Source organism: Marmota flaviventris, chromosome 10 (assembly GCF_047511675.1).
Source record: "Marmota flaviventris isolate mMarFla1 chromosome 10, mMarFla1.hap1, whole genome shotgun sequence".
NCBI lineage: Eukaryota > Metazoa > Chordata > Mammalia > Rodentia > Sciuridae > Marmota > Marmota flaviventris.
The window spans coordinates 119,639,022-119,659,572 of NC_092507.1; the positions used below are offsets into that span (position 1 = coordinate 119,639,022).

The 20,551-nt window shown below is 53.1% G+C and overlaps 1 protein-coding gene and 1 long non-coding RNA gene across 2 annotated transcripts; one reads left to right on the forward strand and one right to left on the reverse strand.

Annotated features, from left to right (window-relative positions):
- Positions 1–3,705: 3,705 nt before the first annotated feature.
- Positions 3,706–12,059, forward strand: Ube2q1 (ubiquitin conjugating enzyme E2 Q1). Its single transcript, XM_027920801.2, has 13 exons — positions 3,706–4,149; positions 6,389–6,493; positions 6,816–6,920; positions 7,549–7,599; positions 9,050–9,190; positions 9,379–9,463; positions 9,750–9,810; positions 10,030–10,120; positions 10,226–10,284; positions 10,366–10,414; positions 10,651–10,746; positions 11,103–11,169; positions 11,569–12,059. Exons 1-13 carry the CDS (start codon positions 3,823–3,825, stop codon positions 11,598–11,600), a joined length of 1,269 nt encoding a protein of 422 aa, XP_027776602.1. The 5' UTR covers positions 3,706–3,822; the 3' UTR covers positions 11,601–12,059.
- LOC117794940 (uncharacterized) lies at positions 7,334–9,037 on the reverse strand. Its single transcript, XR_004618820.2, has 2 exons — positions 8,824–9,037; positions 7,334–7,688 (listed from the first exon to the last, which is right to left on the reverse strand). It is a non-coding gene; the product is annotated as an uncharacterized lncRNA (long non-coding RNA).
- Positions 12,060–20,551: the final 8,492 nt, after the last annotated feature.

Sequence of the window (20,551 nt, forward strand, 5' to 3'; positions counted from 1 at the left end):
CCTGCCCAATGTCTCGCCATTAAGAATGGTAAAGGGGGACTCAAAGGCCATCTTCTCAGCCAGTGTACCATTGGCACCCTACTTCTAGACACAGCTGCCTTGCTCACTCAGCCTTTGTTCTCTCTCTGCTTGGAATGGTCCTCCCATCCCCTCCCAGTCTCACTTCTTTTCTCTCAGATCTCAGCTCAAACTCCACCTCCCTAGGGAGACCTTCCCCATCTGCTGAACTTATGAAGTGACCCCAGTCATTCTCTCCCCATGACCCTACTTTGATTCCTCACATCTATTTGCACAGTCTGATAGTCCATAATCCTTGCACTAGAACGGAAGTACCACAAGAGCAGGGATCTTGTCCATCTTGTCTAGTGCTATATAACAATACCTAGACTCATGTCTGGCACATGGAAAAAGCCCATAAATGTTTACTGAATGATGAGCACCTCTTGGCTTTTCAGTAGTACTGGTGATCTTAGCAATAGTAGGATTTAGCATCTGCTGTGCAATGAACTAAGTTCCCATCACTGTGTTAATCATTTTACACATCTCATTTCATCTAAACTGGCACAATGGTCAGGCAGAGTATTGTGCTCATCTTATAGATAAGGAAGTTGAAGTTTTCAGAAATTAAATAACTTGCCCAAGGTCACAGTTTGCAAAGCAGAAAAGCTCAAACCCAAGTCCAGTTGGTCTGTTCTCTAATCTCTCTTCCCACCCTGCGGTTCAGAGGGCCGAAGCAGTCTCTGAAATTAACATTTATGGCTCTGCCCTCTCTTCTGAACTCAGAACCCACACCCTACTACATCCCAAGGGGATGGTTCACATCACTCCCTCCCTTTATACACTTAGTATGTCCATAAACCAACTCCTACTCTCCCACAAAACTCAGCTCTCCTTTAAGAGGTCTCACTGAGAGTGCTATTGCTACTAGTTGCCTAGGTTTCCAGATTTTCTCAAAACTCTAGTGATCTTTTGATCTTCTTTGATCTTAAAATAAGCCCAAATTAGCCAGGCACAGTGGCACAGACCTGTAATCCCAGCAGCTCAGGAGGCTGAGGTAGGAGAATCACAAGTTCAGGGCCAGCTTGGGCAACTCAGAAAGACAATGTCTCAAGATAAAGAATAAAAAGGGCTGGGGATTTGGCTCAGTATTCAAACCCCAGTAGCTGGGGCGGGGGTGAGCTCAAATTCTTAAACATAGCTCTGAATACCTGCCAAGGTCTAGCCCTTGCCTGCTTAACCTGCAGCACTGTCTTATTCTAGGTGTTGAATTTCTTTCTGCTCCTTCATTTCGTCATGGACCTACCTCAAAACCTTGCATATTCCATTCTTTCTGGAACACTGTCGGCCCTTTCTCTTCCTGCTGGTAATTCTACTTGCCCTTTAGAATTTAGCACCGAACACATCCCCAGCCACATTGTTCTCCTTTGAGGCACCTGCCACACCTCAGCTAAGTGATTGAGTATGTAACAATGCATGAAATGTCTGACTTTCTAACAGCTGAACACAAGAGAATGTGAGGACTGGGTCCGTCTCATTCAATGCTGCATCTCCAGTGCCTCTCACATAGTAGGTGCTCAGTAAATACTTATTCACCTTCTCCAGCATTTAGCAAGACAATTGGCTTTATCACATCTATTTCCCTGAACAGAATACAAGCTCCACGAGGGCTGGAGATTTTGTTTTAGTCAACTGCTGTTTCCCTAGCACCCATATATTTATTAAATGAGCCCATCCATCATTTCCTTTCCATTTCCGTACTCTACATTTCAGCTAGACACCGTGCTAATGTTGGGTCATTTCAGATGACTCCACATGAGGTTTCTAGGTGCCAGAGGGCTCTCCCAGCCAGAGAGCCGAGATGCTGAACAGACCCACAAGAGACAGCAAACCTCATCCCAGGGACCATGTTTTGTTTCCTTACCAAGGGACTTGGAGGTCTGCGCAACATTGTGGTATTCTCATGTTTCTTTTCTAATTAAACCCCTTGGAATACAGGACCTTCTAAATGGCTACATGAGTGGGTTTCTTGGGGAAGGGTTAGCACCAAGTGACACGTGAAAAGCTCTTGTGGAAAGCAAGAGTGAGGCAGAAGGGCAGGGACTCTGGAGACAGAGCTAAGAATTCTGCTTCCTGGCTGTATACCCTGGGCAGCTCTTTCTCCCTCACTGGTACAACACGAATAAAAATGTTTGCCTTACAAAATATAGTAGGGAGGTTTAGAAATATTTACAAAATACCCTGGTTCAGGGAGTGCTCAATAAATGGGAAATTTTATCACAGATTCTTATGCTACCTGCTGGTACCCAGACATGAAAGTGATATGCAGTTAAATGTTCAGGATTCCCAAACAAGATAAACACGCCACCCCCAGGAAGGCCAGGAACACACAATTCCTAAATATCCAAAGCTGAACTTGGCCGATGAAGGTTTTCTGCAAACGCTATTAAATGAGTAATAGACCAGTACAGATCACCAAGTTACACCATTAGCTTCTAAAAAGAGCATTTTAGCCCAAAATGAAAAAGAAAGGTGGTGATACGCTCAGTGGCTCAAGCGCTGAGTTGGCCCAGCAGCATTCACCAGGCCCTACCACAAGCTGACACCTGCCCTTGGCAGAACTACCATCTCTTCATTTCTGGAACCTCAGCCAGCTTTGTCCTTTGTGACAGTGCCACCTAGCGAGAGTTTGGAGGCACTGCCACTTAATCCCGGCAGCTGCCAGGACTACGGACTGCGACAAGGTGTGAGCTATTTAGGCTGAGGGCTGGGGATGGGTCTGCCTCAGTCTGCCTCTTTCCGTTCTACTTACAGGCTAAGGGTTTGGACCAGCCATGCACTCCTTCAATAATTCTGTGGAGGAAGTCCATGCAGTCCCTCTCCCAACCTCGTCCACACTTAGGGATCTGAAAAGCGCCAAAGGTCAGCTGCTGCCTACCCCTCAAACACAACCCACCAGGAGCCTATGGCTTCCCACTTCAGGGCTCCTCGCCCTGAATCCTTGACAGTAAGAAGCCAAAGCAGCGTCAATCCTCTTCGGAGTTTCTGTGTGGACGGGGAAGCAAGCTCAGCAGGGCCGTGGTTAGCCCAAGGTCACCCAACGAGTCACGGGCAGGGGCCGGACGGGAATCCGAGCCCCCTGCTCGCCGTCCCCAGCTCCTTCCCGACCCCACGCCCCCAGTGAGTGTGCACACAGCACGCCCGCCCCCGGGGCCAGAAGTTAGGGAGGCCGGCGGAGGGCCAGCGCGGGGCAGCCCAGCGCCGGGAGGCGGAGTCCGCGCTCCTTTCTTCTCGGCCCACGGAGCGCCCCGCAGGCTCGCCGGCGCTCGGGGGCGGGGAAACAGGACCCCGAGCAGGAAACAGGGTCCCGCGCGGGGAGCCCCTGGGAGCACGCGGCGCCGGGTCACGTGAGAAGGGAGCGCGGCGCAGGGCCGTCGCGCGCATGCACGCACGACGTACGTAAACACGCACCGAAGCGCTCAAAGAGGCGAGACCTCAGCGCAGGGTCACATGTGGAGGGTGACAGGAGAGAACAAGGGGGCGGGAAAGACGGAGAGATCACGTGCGGAGGGCCAGAGCGGGGAGGTCACGTGAGGGGGGCGGAGGCGGGGCCGCCGAGGAAGAGGAGGAGGAGGGGCGCGCGGCTTCCGGCGGCCGGGGGGGCCAGCGAGCGGAGGGGGGGGGCCCTGTCCCGGAGGTGGCGGCGGCGCCATCTTGGCGAAGGGGGGATCAGGAAGTGCGGACCGCGGCGGCGGCGGCGGCGGAGCCCGGAGCGGAGGCCGGAGGCTCCCGGCCCGCCGGCCCCGGAGCGGAGCGGAGCGGAGGATGCAGCAGCCGCAGCCGCAGGGGCAGCAGCAGCCGGGGCCGGGGCAGCAGCTGGGGGGCCAGGGGGCGGCGCCGGGGGCCGGGGGCGGCCCAGGGGGGGGCCCGGGGCCGGGGCCCTGCCTGAGGCGGGAGCTGAAGCTGCTAGAGTCCATCTTCCACCGCGGCCACGAGCGCTTCCGCATTGCCAGCGCCTGCCTGGACGAGCTGAGCTGCGAGTTCCTGCTGGCTGGGGCCGGAGGGGCCGGGGCGGGGGCCGCGCCCGGACCGCATCTGCCCCCACGGGGGTCGGTGCCCGGGGATCCCGTCCGCATCCACTGCAACATCACGGTGAGGACCCTCTCGCGTGCGCCTCTCGGGGGCCCCTGGTCAGGACTCAGGATCACCCCACACAGCTTTTTGCTCTCGAAGGACCTGGGAGGCCGAAGCCCCTTCTCGAGTCTCTGTCCTCTCTAGTTTACACTTGTTTCTGCAGCTTGAGGTTCTTCTAGGCACCCAGACCTCTACTAATGATTCCTGATAGCAAGGGACACCTCGACATATGGCGCCTGGACTCCCCCTTCCACGAACCCACCCACATCCCAAGGTTCAAGATTTGGGCTCTTTTTGGCTACTCCTCTACAACTTTACCTTTCACCTGGGAATGCCCCTTCCCCCCTCCCCATTCTAATTACTAGGTTCCAGGCCTCTGCACTGACCCCAGCTGGAAAGACCTCGCTTGGAACTCTGCACATGTCAGTGATGACCCCTCTCAGTAGTTCCTTTGACTCAGATGTTTGCCACCTGTGGGATCCCTGTCCAGTCATCCCTCTTGCAGACCCTCTTTGCTTTCTGAATTTCACCAAGTGATAGTTTGCAGTACATTGATTCCTCTTCCTTTACTCCTTTGAATACCCTTTTATTTTGGTGTAACCTCTAACACTCCCCTTTTGCCTCAGCTGGTAGCAGATCTTCCACTCTCCCTGTTCCCTGTGGATATGTCCATTTGCCTTAGGTCGGTTCCTTTCTTGGTAGTGACAGTATTGTGATGTGCATAAGGTACCCCATTTATTCTGAGCACACTGTTCTATTCTCCCCAGTGGGCATTGTTTCATTCTAAGTATACTAGGCTGGGAGACGCCTTGCATGTGTCCTGCCTTATTCTGCCCTCAAACATTCCTTGAGGAGGTTAGCTTTCTGATAACTTGTAATGTGTGGTCCCACCTGGGGTAGCACTTCCACTGGTTGGAATTCCCTGTTGTGGTCTTCCCCCTCCTGAAGCAGTAGCTGGGGAGCTGGTGGACAGTGCTGTATCCAGGCAGGCAGTCTGAATAGGAGTAGCCTGGGGAAAGACAGACTTGCGAATTCTGTGGTGCTTGGGGGCCTGAATCCAGTTGACACGGTGTTTTCTTTCCTTTTTCTCAGTCAAACCAGGTCAAGGTTTGGTGAGGTAAGCCTCAGCTTGGGTTGGATGGTGCCCCACCAAAACTCATGTGTCCTATTTCTCTCTTTTCCCATCCTCCCCCCAAAAGTTAGCATTGAAAGACCAGAAGTGGCTTAGTCAGGTGAAGACTTGAGTGTCTTTGGTGTGTATTTTCCCCTCCAGCACTGAGGGCTAGAGCTGTGGCAGAGCTAAGCTCCCAGGAGTGGGTAAGGTTTCCTGGGCAGGCGGAAGCCTCCAGGTTTAATTTTGTTGTGAAGTTAAGCTTCTGGCTCCTTAAGGGTAGGTTTGGCCCCATCTACCTACCCTTTTACTCGCTAGAGGCCATCTCCTATCTTTGTCCTTGGTTGGGAGTTAATTTAGGGGTTCCTCAGCTAGACTCCCTGTGGCCCCATAAAGGAGACTTGGCCTGAACTAGCCCTTTTGGTTTGGGTAGAGGGGAGTCTGGTCAGGCGTTTGGCAACGTGGCTCAGGAATGCTGGGAATGTCAGCAGCGTAGGCCTCTTTCTCCCAGCCTGCCATGTGGAGTCCCACAGCCCACGCCTGGACAGAGAAGGTGGCAGGTTCCCAAGGGAGAGGTGGGGAGAACTGGTCTTTGAGGGGTTCTCTTGGGAATGGGGTGGGGAGATTCTTGCCGATATTCTTTCAGCTTCTGAATATATAGTTTTATTTTTGTCCCTCCCTCCCTAGTGAGCTGTAGTCTTTGCGTTTTTCACAGCAGTGTGATTGTGATGAGGTTGATCCTTCCTCCCTTTGCTGGAGTTTGGAAAGCAGAAGGATTTGGGAGGACTCTGACTTGGGTGTGGGAGAACTCCAAGTCTGGAACTTGGAGGGGCAGGACAGAAGATCAGGAGTCCCTCACTGTTAGCAGTGTGGCTGTCCTGCTTTCTCTGGTTTTTGCTGTGGCGGAAAGAAAAAGTTCCAGGTTGCTTCTTTGAAAAGTCTTCTGAGGGACTGTTTTCTCCCAGTCTTGGCTTTGTTGGAAAGCTGCTTGGTTAGATACTGATCTGCTGAGTGGCTTTTATTACTGTGTAGGGCTTGAGGTGGGCAAGCAAAGGGACCAGAAATCTTGGGGGTCAGAGTGCAGGCAAAGTCTGGCACCTCCCAGAGTTGCCCATTGTGACTGCTCTTCCTACTCTTTCCCCTTAGGAGTCATACCCTGCTGTGCCCCCCATCTGGTCGGTGGAATCTGATGACCCTAACTTGGCTGCTGTCTTGGAGAGGCTGGTGGACATAAAGAAAGGGAATACTCTGGTGAGGGGGCCATGGGGTAGGAGCACACATGTGTCTGTGAGGCCTGTGTCATAAAGTCCCCGGCAAAAGGGCGCTGTATATGAAAAGTGGCCGAACATGGTGGGGCAGACTTCCTAGGGGAGTTGTCTGAAGCCAGAGGTGAATCCCAGTAGAGGCCATCCTCTGCAGGATTGGTGGACCAGGAGCCATTCCCACAGCCTGTGGTCCATCGGGTTTAGAGAACTAGGTGCCGGTTTGGGATGTGAGCTACAAGTTTATCAGTGCAGCTGTCCATATTAGAGTGGGAAAGAAGTGTTTGATATCTCTGTGGTCCCCAACCCAGCTCTTGCAGCATCTGAAGAGGATCATCTCCGACCTGTGTAAACTCTACAACCTCCCTCAGCATCCTGATGTGGAGATGCTGGATCAGCCCTTGCCAGCAGAGCAGGTGAGCAGCTAAAGGGCTTTAGGCTGTTGTACAGAGTTGTGCCACAGAGAGCACTCAACAAGTACGCGGTAACTGAGACGGATCTGCAGTAGCCTCTCCCCACCCCCACCCACCCCCAAATACACACACATGTGACTTTCAGCCTCTTTTTTCTCTAGATGGGAGTCTAGCTGAGTGGAACACTAGTAGCTTCATCTCTCCTATCGAACTCCCCTCTCCGGCATCTGTTGCCATCCCGGAGGTTGAGAAGGAGTGGAACTTTTACCATTATCTTAGAAGTAGCAGTTGGTGGCCACTGGGGACCCAGGCCCTTTCTTTCGAGCCAAGAATACAGTATCAGTCTAGAAAAGATCAAGTAAAAGAGGGGTTCTTAGGAAAATTAAGTGGGGTTTGCAAGGTGGGTGACAAGAAGAGCCATTTTTCTTTTTTTATTCCTTGGCATATGGTAGGAAGAAAATGATGGGCTGATAGGGAAGTCATCCCGGCTCTTGCTTCCACTGACTCTGGCTGTTGGAGAGACGGGGCAAGTGTATAGCTTCCAGACCAGGAGGCTTAGGGGAGTAGGTCAGAGGCTGCACTCCACAGTCACTGGGGCTCTGATCTCATCTCCCTCCCCTCCCCACTGCAGTGCACACAGGAAGAAGTATCTTCAGAAGATGAAGACGAGGAGATGCCTGAGGTAGGCTTGCAACCTGAGGTGGTGTTGGCAGGAAGCTGTTGCCATCAGCGGCACTCATCACCCACCATAAACAGAGCTCCAGTCTAGAACTAGGGAGAGAGAAACAATGTACTGACCAGGAGGAATGACCAGTGTAGTAGAGGAAACAGGCACCATATCCCCCCTCTGAAGGCAATCAGGTGCAAATAAATACTCAAGTTAATTTCAGATGGCGTTGGAGGCTGACAGACTGAGTTTGCATCCTGGCTATCCTAACTAGGGAGGTACACCTAATCTCACCAAGCTAGATGGGATTATAATACATGCTGCATATGGTTGTCTTAAGATTAAGTAAAATATTGTATATAAAGTATTTGGTGAGTACTAAGTAACTTACCTAATATATTCTTTAAAAACATAGATGCTTTTGCAGAATACAGAGTAATGATTAAGAATTTGAGTTTCAGATCTAGATAGAACTTGATCTAATGTTTAGCTCTGCCAAGAGTTCTATGACTTTGGGCATGAGAATTAATATCTTACTAGACTTAAGCTTCCTCATTTGTAAAATGGAGACAGCGATTGAATAACGTTCAATAATGGTTGTGAGGATGAAATGATCTGGTGTGTAATAAACATTAAGTAGATGTTAGCTGGTACTGTAATAATCAGGAGGTTAGTATGTTCTGCCAGGTAAGACACTGATCACTTTGTTTCAGAGCATTGGATTAATGTCCCAAGTTCTATAAGTCTGTAAAGGTCTTAAGACTGACAGACAGCTGGTGACACATGAAATTTACTCTTCCCAGACGGTGGACAGCCCTGTGTACCACACCCTGAACACCTGACTGAAAGGCTAACTCCTGGCCTCCTCCCCCTGTGAATAGTGAACTACTTGTTCACTTAGAATAGGTTGAATAAAGAGCTAATTCTGTTCTTAACTTCGGCCGCCTTCCTCTCTGGACCCCCTTTCTCATTTCCATCTTGTTAGTAGGTGCCTCTGCAAACCTGACTCAAGCCCTACATTTGTAGGGAGAGGAGGAGATGAAATCCCAGATTCTCCTCTGGACCTGAGGCCCTGAGGATCCTGGGTGCATCAGTTCACCTGATGAAACATGAGCTTTCAGTGACAGTGTCGGGCCAAAGTCATTCTGATAGGAATTGGGAAAGAGAAGGGGGGTTTTAGGGGCAGGTCAAGCAGGGTTGTCCTGGGGAGCAAAAGGCCAAGTCTTCGTAGGTCCTTACCTTAGCTCTGTGGCTGTAGAACTGGAGAAGAGAAGTGCCTGTCCTTCACAGGGTGGAGGGATAGGGTTGGGAACTGTTCTGGAAGCGAGGGGGGGTGTTGAGTGGTGGGACTGCTAGATGACTGCTTCTCCTGGAGCTCCAGGCCAGGTGGGACTAGGAAGGTGACGGTCCTCATTCACAGCCTTCTCCCTTTCCCCTCTGTTCCCCTCCCTCCCACTCTGCCCAGGACACGGAAGACCTAGATCACTATGAAATGAAAGAGGAAGAGCCAGCTGAGGGCAAGAAATCCGAAGATGATGGCATCGGAAAAGAAAACCTGGCCATCCTAGAGAAGATCAAAAAGAACCAGAGGCAAGATTACTTAAATGTACGTGCCTCGTAGGGAGTGGCGGGGCACGAGGGAGGTGGGCACTACCTGGGGAGTGGTAGGCCGCAGCTCACAGCATAGGGAGCTGCTCGCATCTAATCGTCCTCCAGACCCTGGGCAAGCAGTGGAGGTGTAACGTGTGTTTCCAGACTGGGACCAGAGAATGTTCTGTTGTTTCTCCCTCACAGGGTGCAGTGTCTGGCTCGGTGCAGGCCACTGACCGGCTGATGAAGGAGCTCAGGGATATATACCGATCACAGAGTTTCAAAGGCGGTGAGTTTGCTCCAGAGAGGGGCTTGCATGGGAGTTTCTCGCCGGGGTGGATATGGGATATGATATGATATGGTGCAGAAAGCCCCAAGGTTCGGGGTACATGAGTATTGACAAACTTGCGGTCAGGAACGGAGCACCTTAAAGCCAGTGGCTTGGCTTGGGTGTGCATTCATCTAGAGCAGACCTGGACCTTTGATCTTTTTCCCTCGGTGTGTGAGAGGGAGCAGTCTGAGGGACCCCTCCCCACCTGTACTGTCCTACTGACACTTCCCTTCCCCTTTTCTAGGAAACTATGCAGTTGAACTCGTGAATGACAGTCTATACGATTGGAATGTCAAACTCCTCAAGTGAGTGGGGACTGGGGAGTCGGGAGCGGGGTGGGTGGAACACCTGGTGATGTCTGGGCGGTCTCACTAGCATGTTGGTTGCAGGGTCCCCAGAAGTGGGTGTGGGCAGTGGTATGTGTATCTGGGGCCGGCTGGGGCGCAGGGGAGGAGGGGGTTGGTGGGGAGCCCTTGTGAGGCTCTGCACTGGGACAAGGGTTTGAGCCCAGACTTGTTTCACAGAGTTGACCAGGACAGCGCTTTGCACAATGATCTCCAAATCCTCAAAGAGAAGGAAGGAGCTGATTTCATCCTACTTAATTTCTCCTTTAAGGTAAGCCTTCCCCCAGCTCTCCCTCCCTGGCCTGAGTTCCTTGTCTGCCTAAATCTTGTGAGGATGCCGGTCTCCTTCCCTGAACGCTGCCTCTGTCTTTCTCAGGATAACTTTCCCTTTGACCCACCGTTCGTCAGGGTTGTGTCTCCAGTCCTCTCTGGAGGGTGAGTGGCTGGGTCAGGGAGAGGGTGAAGCAGAGACTGGAAGCTCTTGCCAGGCCTGACTGACCGACCTTTCTCATGCAGGTATGTTCTGGGCGGAGGTGCCATCTGCATGGAACTTCTCACCAAGCAGGTGAGGCCCTTTCACTGTTGGCCCAAGAGCCTGGGTGGGGCCCGACAGCTGAGCTTCCTCCCCATCCCAGCCTGGGCACAGGCGTCTGTGGCCCTGTTACCCTGCCAGGTAGTGGCTGTCCTGGGAGGGAAGGGCACAGGCACTTCCATAGAGAGGCACTGCCGCCTGGAGAAGAAGTGGAAGGTGTCTCCAGGAGCCCTGTCCTGACTCGCTCACTTTGTCCCTCCTGTCCCCAGGGCTGGAGCAGTGCCTACTCCATAGAGTCAGTGATCATGCAGATCAGTGCCACACTGGTGAAGGGGAAAGCGCGAGTGCAGTTTGGAGCCAACAAAGTAAGGGGCCTGGGCTGGCGGGCTGGCTGGAGCCGAGTGCATCGTGGCCAAGGCTGAGGGCAAAGGGGACACAGTCCCTGGGCTGCGATGTTGGAGGAGAGGGCCTGGGGTGGCCACAGTGGGAACAGAGCAGGGCCTTAGCTGAGGGGTGTCCTCAGGGTTTGGGGGTTCAGGTCAGGAAAGGGAAGGCTGTGGGATTGTGTCCCCAAGGGACCTCTCAGACAGAGGTCCTTAGCGTGCTACCAGGGTACCGCGCTGGCAGCCGGGCTTCTTGGGTCTCTGGGTGGCCGCCTGTGGAAGGGGAGGGGCAGTGAGCCACAGCTGGCGTGGCCTGATCGGGTGGCTTCTCTCCCCAGTCTCAGTACAGTCTGACGAGAGCACAGCAGTCCTACAAGTCCTTGGTGCAGATCCACGAAAAAAACGGTGAGGCCGGAGCCGGGCCCGGGGCTCTGATGCTGGGCAACCCCAGGTTCTCACTCGGCCCGTAGCAAGGTCCCTCTGGGTTTCCGAGCCTTTCACCCACTCACCCACACCTGCCGGCTCTCCAGAGAAGGCCTGGAGGTGGTGTCGTGGGCAGTCTTGGTGCTGCCCTCTTCCTGACCACCCTTTGAAAGACTCTTCACCACCTCGGGTTGGGCTCTTCACTCTCCCTTTCCTTACAACCTCCAGGTAGGCAGCCTCCGCTTCCCTGTACCTCTCTTCTCGCACCTGGCAGCCTCCCTAGGACCTTCTTGCCTGGAGACGCTGCAGATGTCCACGGTGACTGGGACAGGGAGGGCGCTCTGGGCCTGGACCTCGCTGACCTGGTGTGTTTCTTTGCAGGCTGGTACACACCCCCAAAGGAAGATGGCTAACCCTGGAGCGTCGCCCCCCCTCCTCCCCCAGGCACCACTGGACCAATACCTTTGAATGCTGTATCTGGATCTCACGCTGCCTCTGTGGTTCCCTCCCTCATTTTTCCTGGACGTGATAGCTCTGCCTATTGCAGGACAATGATGGCTATTCTAAACGCTAAGGAAAAAAACAAAAAAACAAACAGAACTGTTTCAAGTACTCAAGACTGACTACAGACCAACAACCACCTTGCTGGAACCCTTGCTAGCAGGCATTCTTATAAAGAAACTCTCGAGCCTCCTTATATTGCTGGAAACTCAGCTGTGCTCCAGACTAGAGCCTCCTTACCTATGCTATGGATTTTTAATTTATTTTCTCTTATTTCATGTACACTGCTTTTTTTGGTTACAGTGTATGATGGATGTGTATGAAAAAAAAAATGTATCTTTGGGAAAACAATTACAGTTTGTTAATTTGAAGATGCTGGTCTTGACTCATCTTTATTTTTATTCCCACATCCCACCCCACCCCCATCCCCTGACTGCTTGGGAGGTGGGGGAGGGGTGCCAGGTCCACTGTGCTTTGGTAGCCATGAGGCTGTGTGCTCCGCTAACCCAAGAAATCTGGAGCTAAGCACCACCTGGCCCACCCCTAGGTTTCCCGAAGGCCCCTGCTGACTTACAGTGTAGCAGGCTGGTATGATGAACTTGATTCTTAGGACTGCGTTTCACTTCTAGTTTCAGAGACTTTTCAAATTTCTAAGAAACAGAAAATGTGGAGGCTCAAGAGGCTGCTTCATAGAAATCCTTTTATGAGAACTGAGTGGGGCTGGGGCGCAGGCTCCTGCGTGTGTACGTGGTCTTTTCTAATCACAGCCATCCGCTGTCTAGCTACAACTCTGCAGTGTGCTTTGGCTCCTCTCCCTCCCAGAAAGTGGCTTCTGACTGGCCCTGGATTGTGATCAGTGGTAAGCTCTGCTCACCTTCCTCCTGTCTCCTGCTTTATTTGGGGGTGTAGAAGAGAAATGGCTCTTGAAGTAAGTTTGGCTGACTTGGAGAATTGTGGACCCCTTCAAGTCATTCTTGTAAGATGCTGGTCCTACTAGAAACGGTTAGCTCTGAGGTGGGTTGTTCCATGACCTGTGTCCTTACTCCAGGCGTGAGGAACTGCTGGGCCAGGAGGAAAGTGGGAGGAGTCTGTGGGGCTGGAGCAGGTGGTGCTGTGTTGTATGTACTGCTGTTGTAAAAGTTTGGACATGACTTTGCATATGGCGGGTGCTGCCTGTGTCTCCCTGTCAGGAAGCTTGCTTTGGGGCAGAGGCAGCTTTTGGGGGCTGACTGTGCCCACAGAGTGGGTAAAGATTGAAAACAACAGAGGCCAGAAACAGCTAAGACAGACCCAAGTCTTAGGAAACCCAGATCTGGGACGGCTGCCTGGGAACCTGTAGGAGGCCCGAGGAGCCCTGTGATGCTTTAAGACACAGCAATTTTAACTTGGCCATTCTCCCCTCCCCCACCCCATCCCGAGGGATTCTAATGTCTTGCTGCTTTAGGTGGATGGAGAGTTCACCAATCCCATTCAATGCTGCTCCAACTCTGCCCACACCCACCTGATTAGGGGTGCTAATACATGCTGAGGTTGAGATAAAGAGGGGACCTAAGGGGAAAATTCATTCCATAGAGCTGAAATCTGGTTTTCAAGGCCTCCGTGGCTTTCTTCTGAATTTATTACCAGCCCTGGCTGGAATGTAGATTGTGTTTTTAGTAATGTGTACTGTGAGCTGTCCTCTGTATAATGTATTTTGTAATGTATTTTTCTCATCTACCAAAGGATGAAACAAATAAAATTATTTAAATAGTTTGGCTCTAATAAACTTATTTAAAGACATAATAGGTTCATGTTCACTTGACATCAAGTAGATGTGCCCAGCTACTGTGGATCGTGAGACACCAGCCCTATGAGAATCTTCCATTTTTCTTGGCAAACCTAATATTCCTTTTATGACCTTAAAAAGGCCATATCATAGAAAAAAGGACTTTCTTCTCTCTAGTAGGAAGGCAGGAGAAACAAAACACTCTTCTTGAATGTACACGCGTATGTCCTGAACAGGGTTTGTATGGCCCAGAGCCCGCGGACTCGGTTTCTCAATCTCACTGCGGCAGTGTTAGAGGGCAGGGAGGGGTGGGGTGGTGTAAACAGAAAGAAGTGTCCATCGCCCCAAAAGAGTGAAACATGTCAGTGTTTACTTGCCAAGATGGTAGCTCACTAGCTCAATATTTTTTTATCTGATTCTATATGGAACATCTGGAAAACGAGGCGTTGGGCCCTTTCATCCTCCAGAATCTGTTAGGGCAGCTCCTATCATGAAAGGAAGAGACAGGAAAAGACACACAGGCTTCCTCAGGTTTCCAACCTAATGGGAGCTCCCTGTGTTCCATTAAAACGTTCACGCCAACTTGGAGAACTGAAGACGTGACCAAGGAATTTCTACTCGTTTTGAGAGGTGAGCTGGAAGTAAAGGCAAAATGGGAATCTAGTCAATGCTGGGCACACACAGGCCTTGTCCACTGAGGGACGTGAGGGCAGGCAGACGGGAGAGGGATCGTGCTGGATGTACCCCGGTACTTACATTCTTCAAACTTAAGGATGTGTGATTGGAATAGAATTGGACCCTCAGCCAGCCACCCAATCTCTTGGGTTACTCCGGTGTGTTTCATCTAATGGGATGCCAGGCCCAGGAAGTGGCCATGCCAGGACCCCAAGGGTGGGAGTAGATATGAGGCAACTCCCACTGAATTCTAAGCACCAGTGACCCCTCTGAGGAGTCAGTGAACCCCTTGACATGCACTTAAAATGCAAAACACAACAAGCCGGGCACAGTGGCACACACCTGTGATCCCAGTGGTGCAGGAGGATCACCAGCTCAAAGCCAGCCTCAGCAACTGAGCACAGCCCTAAGCAACTCAGTGAGACCCTTTATAAAAACGAGACACCAGATGGCTAAGGATGTGGCTCGGTGGTTAGGAGCCCCTGGGTCCCATCCTCATCCCCCACGCCTCAAAAAAAAACACAAAAAATGAAAACTTAGTGGCTCCCGGTAGCCCAAAGGAGGGAGGCAAGGAGCTGGGGTCACAGGGAAAGCCCTCGGCCGCAGACCAGCTCCCCAACAAGTCTGCTAGTTCCTGCTAATCCCCTGCCTCCGGAAAAGAAGAGATGGTCAAAACCGAAAAGGTGGGAAAGGGGGAGGCCTTATTTTTGTTGTTAAAATAATTACAGGGATCTGGGATTTTACATCCTCTAATGGGAAATTCTACTGGGGATAGAAAATTGTGTTCACTCGACTCTTGGGAATTTCAGTTAGAGAGACGAGGTCAAGATGCAGACGGGGAGCGAGGACAAAGGCACACGCCTGTAATCCCAGGGATTCCAGAGGCTGAGGCGGGAGTACAAGTTTGAGGACAGCCTCAACAACTTAAGCAACTCAGTGAGACTCTGTCCCTAAAAAGAAATGCTTTTTATAGGGAATAAAAAAAAAATTTTTTTTTTTTTTTAAAGTTGGGGATGTGGCTCAGTGGTTAAGTGCTCCTGGGTTCGATCCCTGGTATCAAAAACAAAACAAAACAATGACCACACACACACACACACACACACAAAGTCCGGGCAGGGCAGGGCAGGGCAGGGCAGGCAGGCAGCCTGTCAAACCCCACTTCCCTGGCGTTTCCTTGAGTCGGCTCCTGCCGTCCTGTTCTGCCCTCAGACCCTGGGTGGCTGGCAGACATTAAATGTTCTCCCACCAAGTCCACCTGGGTTCTGTCCACAGCGACGCTGTCTCCCTGCTCTGAGATGGAAGGAGGTCCTTCCACCCTCCTGAGCCTTGCTTTCTCATTCAAAGGGAGGGAAATCACCCACTTTTCTGAGTCACTTTTGGGCTTTCTCAAAGTCCACCCAAATGGTAAGCATCCCCTGCCAGGGGCCACGGAGGGGCGCACTCAGGCCCCCCTGGTAGACTGGGCTGCTTTCTGGGACAGGGGGCTCATCTTCTTGGGGGCTGCCTTCCAATAACCCCAGTTGGGAGCTCCTGACCCCTGGCTGCTCCTCCCCAGGCGAGCAGCGGCCTCTTCCTGCAGTGACCTGAGGCGCCCTCAGGGGGCGCTCCCTCACCACTGGGCCCTGCACTTTTCTTGGAAAAGCATCTCCCAAACTGTGTGTGTGTGTGTGTGTGTGTGTGTGTGTAAGGGGCCTCTCACTCTGCCTCTTCAGGTCTTCACTTCCACTTCTCCTGAACCCCCAAAGCATCCTTCCACCTAACCCCCATCTTGAGAAGGGGCAGGGCAAAGAAGGAACCTCCTCATTCCCAGGCCCCAAGAGATGTCTGGATTTAAAGGAACAGTACACCACAAGGGCCCGAGTTCGGTGCTCTGACCTTCATCACTATTCTAGTTTTCTTTTATTGCAGAACCCTTTTCCAACAAAATATTAAACAAGGCTCAAAGCACATGAAACTGATGGTAGCTGAGAGGCTCTGGCATTAGCAGGAAAGGGAATCCTGCCCCCCCACCCCAGAGAACCAGCCTCAGGGCAGCAGTTGACGTCCCTCTTGGGATCCTGGGGTTCCAGAACCTGGTTGTGAAAACAATGCTCAAGCCATGGCTTTACTCAGGGCAGATGCAGAAAATGGCTCAGACTGAAAGCATGAGACTGGAGGGAACCAACCAGGCCACTCTCTGCGGAGGTCCCAGAGGCCGCAAGACAGGAATCTCCTGTCTCTGATGTCTGCAGGGTGAGAGACGTCTCACCTTTCTCCAGAATGAAGGGCTAGGTCAGAGGTCATCCAGGCTCCACAGGACTGCACAGGGACGGTGGCCGACTGGGCCAAAATCAATGCACATGACCACAGCCCAAGAGCCCACCTGGTCCCGTCCTCAGCACCCGGCCAGTAGGAGGGAGAGGGGGGTGGTGTACCCAGTGCCGGGCACAGGAGCCCTCGCTGAGTGCACTTCGAGCCTGAGGTGACTGAAGAGTCTCTAGATGACCCAGTGTAGACTGTCCACAATGCAGGGTGCACTTCCAGTCCCCAGGCTGCTCCTCCCTGTGTTGACGTCACATGTCACTCCAACCTCCATCCTGCCACTTGAGCTCTTGTCACAGGTGGTCTGCAGACCTGCTGCCTCCCGACACAAAACCAAACCGCGAGTCCTCGGCACGTCAGAGTACAGATTACTCTGGCCTGAAAAATGGTGTCACTGTAAAAACAAAGCAGACAGCGGAGGCACGATGACCTCATGGCCTCTAGGACGGGGGTCCCCAAGGGCTTTCACCGTCACACTGGAGATCACTGTTGATCAGGGCGGCTCGCAGCCTTCCACCTCGGTCGGATGCAGGGGTCCTGAAAACCTCATCCCACACCAAACGGCATCCAGGCTCCACCCTCTGGGGACCCAAATGATGTCTGTCACTGCCATTGGCCCGATGGCCCTCCTATAGCTTGCTCACCTCCTTTCCCCGGGACCTGAAGGGAAGGCTGCCCTCGGTCTCAAGGGACAAGATGTGTCCCGGCTAGAAGTGAAGATCAAGCCCTAGAAGGAGGAGCACGCCCCTGGCCTCAGGTAGCCCAAGATGGACCCAGAAAATACTCCTGTCGTTTCTCAGCCTCTGGGTCCTCATTTGGAAGCAAGTGCCCTAGAGGAAGAGAAAAGGGTCAGCAGGGGATAAGGCCGGGAGGAGGGTGGCCCTGAGTGGGCTGGGAGTAGAGGAGGTGGCCGTCATGGCAGGCAGTCTCTCCCCCACGTCTGGGCTGCCCCTTCGCCTGAAGACTCCCGAAGCCTGGGGAGGAGGAGAGGAAGCACCCCGAGGTCGGGCAGCGGTGTTCTGGGGATTTATGTCTCAGGTTAGTTTGGAGACAGAGCAGCCCCAGCCCCTGTGCTGACCTGGACCTTAGCTGGCTTTTGAGAAGGGCACCTGCCACTCGGTCCTCGAAGGGCACCAGGCCAAGACGAGGAAAGGATGCTCGGAAACAGGGAGGGGGTGCCAGGTCTGCTGCCAGGCCCCTCCGCAGCTCTCCCCAGACAAGGGCCAGAGGGCAGCCAGGGCTGCCCAACTGGGGGGACCCTGCCACCACCTCTCAGAGACAGGAAGGGGGAGAGAAAGGCAGAAAGAGAAAGGCCTAGAGGCCAGCGGCTGCCACAGCCCTGAGCAAGAAAATCCTGGATTTCTTCTCTCTCTGCTGGGAAACCCCCGACCCCCTGGTTCAACCCAACCTGCCGTCCCCCCTTTTCCCTCAGCCAGGGACACCCACACCACACACCCACGTAGGCCCACTGAGCCTACCTTCTCCCTCTCTCTCTCTCCCTCCCTCCCTCTCTCTCTCCCTCTCCCTTTCTCTCCCTCCCTCCCTCTCCCTCTCCCTCTCTCTCTCCCTCTCCCCCTCTGTCTCCTTCCCTCTCTCTCTCTACTTCTCCCTCTCCCTCTCTCTTTCTCTCTGTCTCTCCCTCCCTCTCCCTCTCCCTCTCCCTCTCTCTCTCTCTCCCTCCCTCTCTCTCCCTCCCTCTCTCTCTCACCAAGTGCATGTTCCTCTCCCTCCTCTCCTGCCATCCTCCCCACTCAGCCTCCCAGGGGAACTTGCAGCCGAGGTCGTCCTCCTGTCTTAGCCTCCCTAACGCCAAGCCCCCACTTGCCCTCCTGGCCAGCCTGCCTGCCCCTGGGCACCTGGGTCTGCTCCTGCTGCAGCTCTGGCCCCGGCATCCTGCCTTGCCAAGGACATCCCCTTCGCAGGCCGCCCTCCCTCTCGTCCATTCTCCCCGGGTCCTTTTTCACCTGGAAACAAACGTGCTCTGTTATCTGTGCTTCAAAAGCCCCTAACTGGACGCCCCATCTCTCTCCACTACTGCCCATGTCACAGGACCCAGGGGTCACTTCTGCCATCTGGATTTAGTGGCAGTATTCCATCTAGCCCGGGAAGCCATCTTTTTGTCCCCATTACCAAAGTACCTGACACAACATGGAGAAGGACGGGTTCTTTGTGGTCTCGGTTACAAAGGTTTTAGTCCCTGGCGGGCAGCTCCCTGGCTCTGGACCTGAAGCAAGGCAGACCATCACGGTGGAAGGGAGTGGGAGGAAAGCGGATAGCTCTCCTCGGCTGGAAAGCAGAAAGAGGGGAAGGGGACAGAGATGAGATAAACCCTCCAGGCACACCTCCAGGGACCGACTTCCTCCAACTAGTCCTACCTCCCAACAGTCATCAAACGATGAAGGCACCAAAGGATTGACCCACTGATGAGGTCAGAGCCCCGTGAGCCCTGTAAACCGCCTCTGGACTTGCAGCACTGGGGACAGGGCCTTAAGTACATGTGCCTTTAGGGGACATCCATCTCTTTCTCTCTCCCTCCCTCTCGCTCCCTCCCTCCCTCCCTCCTTCTCTTCCCCTCTCCCTCCCTCCCTCCCCACCATGAGGTAAGCGGCTCAGCTCCATCAACCCTCTCAGCCATGATGCTCTGTCTCGGTACAGGACTCTAGCAAGTCAATCATGGCCTGAAGTCTCTGAAACCATGAGCCAAAATAAATCTTTCCTCCTCTAAGTTGATTTTCTCAGGCATTTTGTTACAAAAGACTGGCACTTCCCAAGACGTGGTCTCTTCCCCGTATCCCTTCTCTCCTGGCGGTCCCAGTTCCATGCCTGTGGGTACCAAGGACTCACCATGGATCCTCAAAGTTGGAGCTCCAACCTCATCAATCTCCGAATCCCTCCTGTTCCCATGTGGAGACGGCCACTGCCCAGGAGAAGCAGCGCAGGGGCGTGGCATGTCCCAAACTGACCCACCCCAAGCTGCCGGGTCCTGGTGTCTGCTCCCTCCTGGGTCCTTCAGGACACGTCCATCCCCTCCCACCTCTTCACAGCAAGTCACCAGCAGCCCAGCCAGCTCCTCCCCAGGGCCACCAGGAGTCACACACTCTCCGTCCCTGCCCACTACCCTGTGGACTAGCCACCGCCCTCTTTATCAGGATGATAGCCACAGGCTCCAAACCTGGCCCCCGCTGCCCTCTGCTCGCCCCCCAATACAGTTAGCAGCAAACACAGTCTTTTACAAGCAAAATTCAGAGCACAACACACCCCTCAGTTCATTTCTTAGCATCTGTCTATTATACGTAGAAACAGACCTCGGCCTCCAGCGTGGCTCTCCACTCTGCCCCATCCTCCTCCCCACTGGCCACCCCTCTGCACGCTCTCGCCTTCCCCTGGGCTCACACCTGGGCATTCACTCCCTCCGCCTGGAATGCTCTTCCTCTTGGCTCCACATGGCTGGCTCTGACTTTTCCCTACCGAGGGGCCCTCGCTAAGAACTATCTCAAGAAGGGCCCCCTTAGTCCCCATGATACCATCTTATTTTGATTCTGACAACACCTGATATTTTCTTTTTTTCTTGTGTGTCTCTTCCCCAAATACACACATCAGAACCAGAGCCGCATTTGTCTTCAGATGATCACCTCGACAGCTGGCAGCACCAGCTAAGAAAGGCCTGGTACAGACGAAGCTCTCAGTAAACATACGCTGAGTGGCCCAAGGAAAGACACAGGGCAAATCCTTAACTCTCTGGGCTTTGTCTCCCCTTCTGTGTCATGATGGCACCTGCCTTGAAGTAAGGATTTTGTTGGGCAAGTGTCTGTTTGGGACAGAGCATAGTAGATGCTTAAGAAACAGAAGCAGTATGGAGAGTGGTTCAAAACGTGGGTTCTAGAGTCTTGCATGGCCTCCAGTCCTGGTTCTACAACTGACTGGCTACTTAACTTTGGGTGAGCTGCCTGATGGGCCCGTCTGCCGAGGAGAAGGGCAATGGAACCTGCTGCAGGGATTAAATAAATTCACACAGTGAAACAATGAAAAAGATTCTCAGATGGAAGATAGCTACTGTTGCCAGCCAGTGAGCCCCAAAGCAAATCTCCCTGCTCCCCTGCATCCTACCTCCCTGCTAACCTG

Excerpts from the sequence above, each read along its gene's own strand:
- Ube2q1 (XM_027920801.2), top strand. The coding sequence starts at position 3,823 with ATGCAGCAGCCGCAGCCGCAGGGGCAGCAGCAGCCGGGGCCGGGGCAG. Across the intron at positions 9,464-9,749 it reads ATCACAGAGTTTCAAAGGCG|GAAACTATGCAGTTGAACTC; the intron begins GTGAGTTTGCTC and ends CCCCTTTTCTAG. Across the intron at positions 9,811-10,029 it reads TGGAATGTCAAACTCCTCAA|AGTTGACCAGGACAGCGCTT; the intron begins GTGAGTGGGGAC and ends CTTGTTTCACAG.